Source organism: Morone saxatilis, unplaced genomic scaffold (genome assembly GCF_004916995.1).
Source record: "Morone saxatilis isolate NCDOM2014 unplaced genomic scaffold, NCSU_SB_2.0 Contig6, whole genome shotgun sequence".
Classification (NCBI taxonomy): Eukaryota; Metazoa; Chordata; class Actinopteri; family Moronidae; genus Morone; species Morone saxatilis.
Genome location: NW_023340206.1, coordinates 7397733 through 7410986, shown reverse-complemented (window position 1 = coordinate 7410986; position 13254 = coordinate 7397733). Strand labels below are relative to the sequence as shown.

Sequence of the window (13254 nt, the reverse complement as noted above, 5' to 3'; positions counted from 1 at the left end):
GTTTCAGGTAAAAATACAAACAAGATAGAAAAAGTTCAGCATGAACTGTCTACAGAAAAACAACAGCATATATAAATTCCCAACAGTGTTTTGCATCGAGGACGGAGGTATAATCCATTCGAGCAAGCCTGGATGTCACTATCATTATCTCTGTTATTGCAGTTACCATATATACCTGAATAGCTTTTAACATCAATATTACAGCGGCGTCATGGACCATTTCGGATAAGAGTCTCGATGACTTGCAGGTAATTATAGGTGCGGGCAGAGGATACATCTATTCATCTAAGTGTCTGACACTTCAATAGCCAGGAATTTTCAGGCCATGGCTTTCACTGCTGATTATTGTAGCTCTAAGAAGAAATGCAAAGAGAGGCAGGTAACGTACATGAGCTGCAAGGGCAGAGAGACAATTACTGTGTACCAGTGAGCGAGAGAATGAAACAGAAAAGAACCTTAAATGACTCAATTTGGGCACCCATCGCTGTATCTCTGCCCTGGTCACCTTTATAACCCCTGTGATTGAGAGGAGAGTACTGGGGGACAGAGGGATGATGTATAGCACAAAAAAGGCTGAAGTGTAAATAATTGAATTGGTTATTAGAAACTCCTGCCCTCTATGTGATGGGGAGGGTCAAAGTGCTTTTACCCTCCAATATGGGATAACCTTTGAAATCGATCAGAAACCAAAGGACAGACAAAGGCAGTGTGTTCTATTATTCATCAGGCTGCCACTTCATTAAAAGCAGGTGTTTCAGATGCTTGTTTGATGAAGCTCACAACACAATGTGTAATTGCTGTTGACTTTATGTCCTTAAATTTATTGCTGTTAGTAAGAATGCAGGGAAAGGTTACCTACACACCTAAGAGTGTTTTTACCAATCTATCTTAATTTGTGCAATTACACAAACGCTGTTCTACTGTCACGCAGTTTATGATGTATGAAAACTGATGATACAAACAAGATGGTAACTCTGCACTACACTAACAGCGCTTTGCATGCATGGATACATTACCCCTCGGCCTGCTAGGAAGCCTGGGAGGAGTCGGCCGGTTGGCAGAATGACAGTTCTGGATTAACGTGTTGCAGCCAATCTGTTTCTAAATAAAAGATCCGATTTTAATTATTTAACCTACCTACTGTAGTTATGTGCGCTTGGCACAAATGAATTCTCTCTTGTGGGATAATGGAAGGCTCGTCCTGTGTTTGGCTTGGCCTCAAACGATATGCAAATTAGCATTAGCTCTCTGCCCTTCTCCGGTTCTTTTTGGTCTACGCTGTCAGGGCTGGGGTCATTATTTATAAGAGTGGAGTGTTGTTTCATGTTTCCGTGCTTAATCATGTGGCTTCCATCATTAAAAATTATGTATGTACCACTGATTTGACTCCACATTCAGCCGGAGTGAGTTGTTGAGCATCTCGAGCTGCATGCACTGAGATGTTCAAAATGAAAGAAACAGTACGAGGGCTGCTTTCTTTCTTCCTGGCTGAACCCTCCATCTGCCTGTGGTAGCTGTGAAGGCAGCCAAGGCCAGGATAGAGCGTGTCTGTTCAGACGCCTTGATCGTGGCTTTAGATGAACCTAGAGGAGTTGGTTTCAAGCCATCTGCTGTTGCTTTTTGTTCCCCACAGTCAGGTATCTAGAGAACTGTTTACAGACCTAAACTGTGGAAGATGGTGATACATTGCAATCCCCACATGGCTTATTTATCTATTTGTTACTATGATCACATTAATGCTTGTAAGCAACACATAGAAACATGACAGTCTGTGTTGAACATCATATGCTCAGTCATAGAAGGAACATGGAGGGGGGCTAAAGACATACTGATATAGATACCAGTGAATGCAAAGGTAATTTCCATTCAGAGCAGTAATTGTAAACACAAGGAAGTAGGAAATAACATTGTAACATGGACACCACAGAGAGACAGGAAACATGGGGGAAGGAGGAGTTACATGGTTGTATCTTTGACCACTGGCACACCAGTGCTAATAATGTACTAATTGTTGTGTACAGACACCACCCTACAACACAGCAGAACACAACAACTGGTTTTCAGGTCCTTTAGTCTGCAACGTAACTGAAGTCCATTAAAACCGCATTAACAAGCCTGCTCTCTCTGCTGCTTAATAACTTTGACTTTAATGCTGGTTGGAGAGGTCAGTGTGGCGCACTGTGGTCTGCTCTGTCTGTGCCTCTGGCTCCAGTCTAAGGCCTTCAGCTGAAGTTGCCTTTGAGTGCGAACAGGGGTCAATTTGTGTGCCCTCTATCCGTTACACCATTAATGGGCAAAATGCAAAACCGAGACCTAATCAGTGGTTTGGGGCAGCTTCAGCCTACCCCTGGGAATGCATTAACTTACAGTCCTTGTCGACTCTGTGCTGCCTCTCAGCCCTGGCAGGGAAGGTGAGAATGACCTCTAACCCTGTCCGTAACTTTAGAAATATGGCCTGAGCTCTGGACACTGTCTGGCAGCGGTAAGAGTATCTGCCACAAGTGATAGACACCTCTGCCGTTTTACGTATCAGACCCCTTGAGTTTCAATTAATCATCCTGAGGCACACAGAGGGCAGGTGGGGGAGAGGACTAGCGGTGGGGGGATGCAATCTGCTGACTTCATCGGCTGCTCAATCTGTGCATGTGTGATTTGTGATGATAGTAAATGATATGATGAACAATACCATTGAATTCCAATGTCTCTCCAATCCAGTCTGCACAACCTTAGAGAGTCAGAACAAATATTTGGTGCTATGAATTATTAATAAATGCAAATTATTCGTGCCCACTACTGTTCTTAATTGTTTTTTATTTTTAGTCTCAGGCAAAGTACCCATAATAATCATGACAAAGAACTTACTAACAGATGGTTGGACGATGGATTTACAACACTGACAAAAATGATTTGTGCAAAAGATTTCTTTTTTTTTAACAGAGTGATTCACACTAAATAAAACAGGGTGACACAACTTTGCTGTGTTTTATGGGAATATTAACATGGATGGAACTTAATTTGATTTAATTTGACACTGCTTGGCTAAACTGATGCACTGGCCAATATTAACTTAATGCAGATATATTGTATTGATGCATTTGTGGACCAATCAGTTACAAGTCAAGTCAATTCTATTTATATAACCCAATATCACATATTTGCCTCAAGGGGCTTAACAATCTCTACAGCATATGGCATCCTCACACACTCAAAAAAACATGGAAAACATGGAAGAAATCTCACAAGAACTGACAAATTTTTCTACTTTAAAATGTCCTACTTAGCATGTATCAATGCAATGCCAATATATTGTTATCAGAAGTAAAAATCCAGTATTTGTCAGGCTATAGCTGATTCTACAAGTACATTTTATGATCCCATATACAAATACTGTATATGGGAACAACACTTGGAAAAGAGATAAAAGCAGAGCATCAGTGGATGCTTCGGAGGTCTTCCTAGGTCCAAAATGTTGGACCTGATCGGAAACCTAATCACATCTGACCTGCATAAATAGCACAGAACCTGAATAGGGCTGAGGATAATTGACCTGATCCTAAATGTGGTCAGCACAGCAACATTATGTATACAACTGGGTGACAGGCAGAGAGAATAATCATTCTCTAATCAATGTAATATCTGTGATTCAAATTCCAAAAAGTAATGGTCATTTAATGTCATGATATTTTTATATTGGATATTTTCTCCTCTGTGATGTTAAGATATATGCTGATTCAGAAACTTTCACTGGTTTCTGTGCAGAGCCCCACTGTGTTAGCCTCTTACCTGCGTGACCTTGTCTGTGACATTGTGTGTGCGGTCTTTGACCTTCGGGGCGATGATGGTTTTCTCAGAGGATGGAGGAGAGGGGCACTTCTTCTCATTGTTGGCCTCCGAGAAGTTGAGCGTGATGAGGGGGATCTTGTTGATGGTGCTGTACTTGTTGAGGTTGGAGTCGGAGGTCGAGCCGAGCAGGCTGGATTTGATCTGGCTGAGCGGCCCTGAAAGAGAACGCGACAGAGGGAGGACGCCACCGTTAAAAATTGCTACGTCTTGTACTGTGGTTGGGCTATTGTTGATATAATAGGCGTTCTGAATCGTGGACATCAGAGAATGCTCTAGTATTCATTTGTGATTGTTGTGACATGGGTAGTGAGCATGGAGTGGCCCTTACTTTTGGAGTGAGTTCAACCACGACACAACACTGAGAATACAACAGATGCTGAAATACAAACTCTACACCCTCTGATTGACCCGTCTAGGGTGAACAGGCCTTTCAAAGTTTCTCATTAAAAACTAATGAAGAACACTGTTGTTGAAAGAAAAGAATGATTCAATGCACAATCAAAGAATGCAACTTCACACAGTTAGTCAAACCATGTATCTTGTCTAATGAAGCTTGGACATAACCCGTGTAGTGAGTTAACAAAATGTTCTCTCATTGTACCACACAATGTCCTCTACAAGTTCACAACATGATAAAAACTGACAGAAATTAACTCCCTGCGTTCGTGTGAAAGCATTCAACACTGCAACAATATGTGACAGCACGGTGACACACACTGACATGTGGCCCAATGAGAGTGATAAAAAGTGAAAACGAGAGAATTGCTGATTCAGTCATGTGAGCCAGCAGAGGGAAGGTTGTTTTTTTTTCTTCCCCTTTTCACAAAGTACAGCACAGTGATTGAGAGTCAAGGACAGAGAAACAGACAGCTGAGGATGAGATATTGCATGCACAGCTTCAATACATGCCACAGTAAGGATACATCATGGCAGTCATAAAAGAAAAAAAAAAACTTAAAAGAAAAAGCTGAAGCCATACCCCCAGCCATCCAGGAGCGAGATACTAGCAAACCAGGAGAGAGAAGAAATAGAGGAGGTAAAGGGGGAAGTGGGAATATGGAAGGGTGGTTGGATTGTAGGGTCAGTAGTCATGGGAACAAACATTACTTAAAATATCACATTATGACATTTATCAGGAAATAGAGCACTTTGGCAGCTCTGTGAGTCAGCCTTAATAGGATTTTATACTGTGATGCTAATAGTATAAAACATCAACATTGGTTAGTTATACTTTAATTGTGGGAACTCATGTGATCCTCAACACAATTAATGCATCCAGCTATAATCTGTGTCAGTGTGATAGTGTTGCATGCAGCATACACACTGCTATGCTTCTATTGCAATTTATATTGTTACAGGGAAAAGAACAAGGGCGAGCATATAGAATTTAAATGGAAACACAGTCAGGTTTGTTTTCATTCACTAAGACATGGCAACGAGGAACCAGAGGTTGCATAAAAGAAAAGAGAGGTTACAGACAGTGGGAGGTATCATCTTGTAAAGCTTCATTGATTTTCCTCAATGAGCAAAAGCAGGAAAAAAGATGTTGCTTCATGCAAGCGCGTGCAGAGGTCAGTGTGTTTTTTTGTTTTTTTTTACTGAGCCTTCCCCTGGGCGACTGGCTGGGGTGCAGCGGGTCATGTGCACCGAGACTGAGTCACTTAGTGCCAGTGTTTCGAGGCTCCGGCCCCAAGAACGTACAAACACACTGTCAGTTACCCACCAAGGCATTTGCATTCAACATAAACCTCAGTTATGTGGAAAAACGCATGCAACAAGCAGGCTTTGGTGCAGTATACGTGAATTATCTGATAAACGTGCTAAAGTCTAACAGCTCAAGATTGTTACCTTTAATATTGCGACCATTGTCTGTGACGGCACATCGTTGGCGAGGGAAGAAAAAAGGGGAGTGGAGGTGAGAGAAGAATCTCTGGTTTTCTATGATGACAAATGGCGACTGGCATTAAACCCCCGCTAGTGCTCCCATGAACAATTCATTACTGTGAAGTAGACATATTACTGTGTCAGCCAGTGGGAGCTATTTGAATGAGGATTGTAGATAAGGGGATGGGGGTAGACTGATTGGCCTGGAGAAAACAGGGCCAGTCTGGGGCACTTCTACCCTCATCCAAATGAGGGCCAAAAGGCTAATGAGTGATTTTGACTCAAGGGAAGATCAATAACACACAGTACAGATAGTGACTCACTATAATACTGATTAGGAGGCTGGCACGCCACATCTCGCATCTCCTATTTTGGGACCACAGGGAGTTTTGTAATTAATAAAATAAAATTATAGTCAATGTTTGTCACAAGTAATAAATTCCCTCATAAGTCTAAATAAAAACACAACATTTGGATATTGACCACATCTGACTCTTTGTTATTATCACTACTTCAAATAGTGTTTTTGTTAGAGCAGTGGTAACCAACCACACACTTTATTTAAAGATCCACTCCAGAAATTTTTTTGAATGCATAAAAAACTGATTTGAATGATGATTTGTATCTGGAATGTGTCCCTGCTCCCTCCTCGTTCCTTTGAGGTGAGCTCAGAGAAACTTTCACCTCTCAGCTGATGAATGTAAAAACAGCCCTCTGACAAACTCTTCATCCATAACAGTAATTTAACACATTTTTAAGTGGAGGGGGGTTTAAAATTAAAAAGATAATCAACAAGTAGAACAACTTCAACCATAGAATATGACATAGATAAAACACTTATTAGTAGTCTTACACACAGAACAGATGATTTACAGCAAACATTAAGGGCTTTGTAGAGCGGGAGATTCCTACCTTCACTGGCATGTCTGTCCCTGAACAGCATCTTGGAATTGGACCCAAAACCTTCAATGTCGTGTACGGAGGAGGCTCTGCGAATACTGCACACACTCTCTCTGGAGGCGGTTGGAGTGAGGCCCGGGATTGACGGAGCTGCAATGAGTGTGTCCTCCTGGCTCTGCTGTTGGGTCTGGGCGATGGCCTGGTTCGGGTATATCCGGTTCCAGGGGCCCTTTGGTGACGAGTGGTCCAAAGGCCCGGACACGGGCGTGGAGCAATGGCTGGGGCCGATGAGGGCGCGGGTGTCGTTGGCGTAGGATGGACTGCAGCTCTCGCGGGTGGTGGGAAGTTGGTAGTCACGCGTAGCAACAGAGCCGTCGCTGTGGCGAGGGGAGTCCACCATGACGGCGTCGGGGTCTTCCTGGGGCAGGGACTGCTTGTTGATGCCCAGGAGAGGTAAGCCCGGGAAACGAAAGCGAAAGAATCTCCCTTTCCCTGACAGAGAGGAAAGAGAGCAATAAGAAAAAGAAACTGAATCTATTACTGTCATATTGTTCCGTACTAGTACCCATTCGACATCCGTTTATGGGGGGCAATAACAGTGAGCATGGGGTGCCTAGAGGGAACTGGTATCACATATAAACAGGCAGTGGATCCCAAAGTCACTCAATTATGGTGAAGAGTTGACAGTAAGTTATTGGACTGCTTTGAGACCAAACGCAGCATAAAAACAGAAAGTATGGCTGTTTTTAATGAGCCAGTGGGATCGACATAACCCCCACTGACCTTGTGTTGTGTTTTCATGGTGTGTTTTCAGAAGAACGCGCTTGCATCCTTCAACATCCCTGCTGATATCTTGCACTTGTTTGCCAAAAGCACTGAGAAGCCTGCCAATGCAGCAATCTTAAAAAGACCCTGGCAGATCAAAACAAATGCCCGTTCCCCCTCGGGCACTAGTTCAATCTACAATTTCCTTCAATTATTCATGGTGGAGGACATTTGCTAAAATATCGTAGGTAGTAGCGCATTTACGAGTCAGTCCTATCAAAGATTAGAGTATGTGCAGGATTTTAATGAGATAAAGCACTTTAACACAGACAAGGTGATATTAAGGGTGCTGCTGTCATAACAGTAGGTAGTTCTGAGGGAATGCTGTGTAGGAGAAAGGTGAAGAAACAGGAATATAGTGAAGTTTAGTGTGAAGTCTGTTAAAGTGAATGCATGTAGGCTATGCTACCCACGCACACACCATTCACAAATAGGCACATTTAGTTGCATCTAACAATATCTGCCATGAGACAGACTGTCACACTCACAAGATTCCACATATGGACCGCAAACCATGGCCTGCATGTTGTGAATCATTTAGTCGCCTGAACATATGCCATACATATCAGAACTCCGTCTCAGTCCTCGACAACAAGTCTTACTGACATGTGGCGTAGTGAAGCATTAAAATTAGTTAACCTGAACGTATGAACCAACCAGCTCACACCACATCATTATGTTCCCTTTATATAGTTGCTTGAGCAAACTACAGCACATTGTGTTTGACGTACTCGTTCAATATCTGCATAGAGTGGAACAGCTATGGATGTATTCAGAGACACAATAGGTGGTAAAATAGAAAATAGAATTAATGTTTGAAGCTCAGCAAGGAGCAGCACACAGCCTTATCTTCCCCCATTGCTCCTTCTGCTGGGGTGAGACTGAGCAAAAAACTAATTTTAGGCACAGTGCTCTCTGTGTTGGGTCACTGTGGTGTGTTTAAATTAAGTCTTGAACCAGATGCTGATGACGCTGGAAATCATCATCTATATTTAATTGGTGATTTTAAAGCTGGATCTGAAGCTGAAATTTACAGACATCTACAGTGACTAATCAAGTCATTTATCTGAACGACGTTGAGAATTGAATTGAATTGCTGTTGTTCTGAAAAAGAATCATGAACAAAGTTTTGTTTCATCTGTTCTCAGTGCTATGAGGCACATGAAATACAAATCAAAATACCATCTGATTCATGAGTCTGCAGCTGATCCAAAGCCAGCGAACCCAATTTATATGCCTGAGAGTCTGCATAATACAGCAAAACTCTGTTTACCGGGGCTTTTCCCTCCAAATGAAAATTGTTCCATTTTGCACTCTGCAATATTACAACATCATTCAGCCGTGCCGCTCTACCATTTCACATATTTGACAGTTTGATCTAAACAATAGCCTCGACTGTTAAAATGACACCTTAACAAAATAATGAATAGTAGCTCATGAGCATCCACATGCTCAGAGCTCTGTTTCTAATTACTGTGCCTAGAGGATAAACATATAAGCCACAAATCTTTTAATTAGCTCATAATTCAGTCACGTACCCATGGTGTGTGCTGAGAACATTGTATGTAGCCATATTTAATTGTGATATTGAAAGGGCTGAACCTTGCAGGAATATGCTGCCCTTTGAGTGCTGTTACTGGGTTGTGTGTGTGTGTTCACTCTCACTCCCTCTCCAAGCCTCTCATTCTTTCCCTGCAAAAACTCACCAGCAGCTTTAAACAACCAATGGACGTACAGTGGCCCTTGTTGCTATGATACCAGATAGTAATATTTGCATTGAATATTAATTGGGCCCTCAGATCCCTGTGTTGGAGAGTGAAATGTCTTTCTGTAATGTGAGCATGATTCAGATGTCAGGGGAGAAGTAGAAAGAGAACAATAAACCTTCATCCTTTGGTTAAAGCGGCACAAAAAAACGGCTTTGTGTCCTTTTGTTTCTCTCTCCTGCTCTTGTGATTTTGCTGACGTTAAATGAAAAAAAAACAACCTAATTTGCATGTGGTGTTCTTTTACCTTAAGGAGTGTTTACCTGGGCTCCCAAGTCTCTTATTACTCACCAGCTCCAGAGAATAACATGGATAAATCTGCTGTGTGCTTTGCCCCTCACTCATTTATATACAGAGAAAATTAAATTATGATTGCATTGAGCCTGAGTTAATAGCAGTTCATTTTATTTTTTGCAGCATTTTTCTGATCAGTTTCCAGCAGTGTGACAATAAACACACACACATACACACACACACACACACACACACACACACTCTTCAGGTGGCTGAAACATTGTCAGTCCGCACGTCACATCTCCCATTTGCATACATTTGGAACCCAGCACCTGCAAAGGGATCATGTATGTGTGTGTACCGTGTTGGTTTTTTGTCTCCAGGGTTAATTTAGTGTTCAACCTGACTTATTCTAAACACACTTTGTTATGAGTTTTATGAGGCTGTCAGTGGACAATTTCAGTGTCCTACTGCATTATCACTGCAGGGGAAAATCAAAGCTATTTATTTGCTTCTGAAGAATAACAGCAAGTCATAATTGTCCCAAATGCATTTGATTTTGACTTCATTTTTTCTCTCTGGTGGCTTTTTCTACAACAGGAACTAGACTTAAAGTGTAAACACTGTTGGGCTGATGGCTCCAGTTTGGGGTTGTCGAGTTCCTATAGTTGGAAGGAGCTAAAGAAAGCTGATACAATGGATTCTCTTTGATGAGCTGACAAATGAGTTATTTTGTTTAGCTTTTAGATTCACATTAAAGTCACGTCACAGGCTTAATCTGAACTGTTCCAGTCAGGTTAGGTGTGAACACAGATTGCTGTTTCACTGGGAGACGTTACATCTTGATCTTTTATTGTCGTGTTTTTCTAATATGAGATGTGAGTGGTTGTGACGCAGTGTACTGACAACATGCTAATATATGCCACTATCTGTCTTCAGTGTGTGACATATTCAGATCCTTATTTTTCTACCGATGGCCACTTGATGCCTACACATGTTGCTACTTTCTAAGTGCCTAGTATACCTCAGTAAAACATTATCACACCGCTTTACTCTTTAAACCACTACTTCAAAGTTGTAGCCAAATAATTTTAATTAAGCTCTAGCAAATGTTCAGTCAGAACTATTCTCTTGCACGCTTAGGCATGTAGTTTATTTGTCACTCATCCTAACATTCACTCCTCTCACGCATGCTCACTCATAATTTCCTTGCTGTCATTATCAGGGGCTGTCAATTGTGATATCAGCTGCTCTTGTCAGCATGTCTCATCTATCCTATTGCACAGTGACACACCTACATTGTTAGCCTATAATCTTGCTGCTGTCTTTTTAAATAGGGTTCTCTCTCTCAGTCTTTGGTTCATTCATACTGCTGTTCTTTTCAATCAAGAAAGGTCTTCAATGCCGTTCTTTGCTTTTCTTTCAATTAAGAAATACTCTTCAGTTCTGATATAACTGATAGCAGCCACCATTGCTGTTTTTGAGCAAACAGTCATTTCTCACACATGCCATCACACACACACCTAGCATTAAATCACGCCCACAGCTCATAGCTTCCAGTCGTTCCTCAAAGGACTAATTGGTCCAAACCACTGTGGTTCTGACACAAGCGCATGGCTTGAAGTCTGGCAAGATAGATTCTCATATTATATTGTGATCTTGCAAGTCCAGCTGGCTCACAAGGTCGGGGCAGATGCCTCTGGATTATACAAACCTCCTTAGATTATAAGCACCAAAGACTTTCTGTCAAGACTTAATCATCAGATATCATCTGTTATGATAAACAATTATCTCCTCAGCCACATCAAAGCAAAATGGGGGAATCCAAGGTGATTGGACAATGGATGGATTGTCACTAAATGGCAGAGGCAATCAATAAGCAGCCCCTAATGCATGGTGGCTCATTCCCCAGAAGGAGTCTACATGATCATGGATCATCAGCTCATACCAGCTAAAGGCAGCTGCTCCTACACACACTGCAGAGCTGCTCCTCAGAATAGCAACACCATGTGTTTCACTGAGTTAAATTTACATCTGTAGCAGTTTGTTCATCTGTGATGTTCTCTTGAATTATGCAGAGTTATTCATAATTTGTGACCTCTGTCCATCTGCTAGTAAAGAGCAATGCTAGGTCTCTGGAGTTAGCTGTGAGGAAATGAAGCCAGGAAATACAAACTCTCTCTGGTAATCCCTGCGACGGCAGAGGTTGCGTGTAGGCAGAGAGAGAGAGAGAGACAGAGAGAGACAGAGAGAGAGAGAGAGAGACGGTGTCCACCACAGAGACTCAACCTAGTAAACAAATCTGGACCTCACCACCAGATTTGCAGAGACGCCCACTTAGATATTCAGATAGGCATGAATAGACTTTAATTCAAAGAGGCCTGCTCCATCAGGGATTGCCCTTGTGCTTAGGCTGAGCAATTAGCTCCCATAGAAAAGTGAAAGAGGAAGGCCTTATTAGCGACACACACACGCCTGCACAAACACACACACACATTTACAAATTGAAAAGCGTACACGTTTGTGCATGGTTTCGCAAGAGTGTACACACACACAGACAACCAATGCTTATATACTCAACACATGCATCCCCACTCTTCTCACTATACTCCGCATGAGGCAACGCAGCCTGTTAGGGGCCTCATCCAATTACAGTCATGTGGAGGTGACCTCTGGTCCTCCATGCTGCTGCTTTATATGTCACGGACATAACGTGGAGGAAGAGAGAGCCACAGAAGAGAGAGGAGGCATCCAGAGCATGTTTGAGAGGACCACAGGGGAATGGCATTATACAGTATTACACCGACAGATCTGGGAAGCAGAGTACTCTCCAGCACTGCTCCATTAGTTCATCAGGCCATCCTGGCAGGCTATGAGCTATAATTGGGCCAGACCTTTGAGATGATGACAGGCTAACACATCAGTGTCTGCTAAACGCTGGTGTCAACATGCCAGAAGAGGCTGTCTTGCAGGGATTTCCTGCACTGCTGCAAGTAGAAGTGAATGCAAAAGCTGGAGTTCACTACAAGTTCCGTCTGAGTTTTAACGTTATACTACAAAGGTTAACAAAACATATCCATTACAGCATCTAGCAGGGCGTGCAACCTTAATATTAGAGTCATGTCAAATACTTAAGACACAGTTGGGATTGGGTAAAGGCACAAATTGATGTGGATGTGGGAAAAGGTTACAAGTAAAAGGTCACGACTGGCTGTTAGTTGATATCCCTTTCCAACCTTTTCTGTTGTCCTTGTTGTTCCAGTCTCATCCCGCGACTAATACTTTCTTCTGTACTTGCAGTACATATGAGAACGGAAAAGTTTATAACACTTAACACACCAACAAGACCAGGATTAGGGAATAAAAGCTTCCACTGGCCCTTTTCTGTCTTTACTCACGTTGCTCAGCTTTGGATGGCGAGGTGTGGTTGAGTCTCTCCAGTGAGTCACTGCTGCCTTCATCCAGGATGTAATCGAAGTTAAGGATGAACATCATGACCACGCCCTCCTCGTTCTTCACAGGGATGATATGAGTTGCGCAGAGGAAGTCTGAACCTAACAAACGGTAAAAGGAAATCAAGGTTAGAAATGGGTAATAAACTTTTATATTTGTGTTTGATGGACTTGGTACTGCAATCAGTTATAGAGGCCTGAAATTATGAGCCTCATCAATCTAAAAGGCTCGCCTGATTTAAAATTCATAACTTAATTATTTTCTGTGCAAAACAAAATGGTAAAACCTAAACAAAGATTCAAAGTAACACACGAGCTTTTCAGATACAGTGCAGTTTGACCCTGGAGCT

General features: G+C 42.2%; 1 protein-coding gene across 1 annotated transcript in view; it reads right to left on the bottom strand.

Annotated features, from left to right (window-relative positions):
- Nucleotides 1–13254, bottom strand: part of kcnh7 (potassium channel, voltage gated eag related subfamily H, member 7) — a 58899-nt gene that overhangs the window by 24243 nt on the left and 21402 nt on the right. Inside the window, exons 3-7 of the mRNA XM_035677485.1 lie at nt 12851–13006; nt 6640–7119; nt 5692–5712; nt 4823–4846; nt 3784–3998 (exon numbers count right to left, since the gene is read on the bottom strand). Of these exons, the coding sequence (XP_035533378.1) occupies nt 3784–3998; nt 4823–4846; nt 5692–5712; nt 6640–7119; nt 12851–13006 (896 nt within the window). The remainder of the gene's footprint in view (nt 1–3783; nt 3999–4822; nt 4847–5691; nt 5713–6639; nt 7120–12850; nt 13007–13254) is intronic.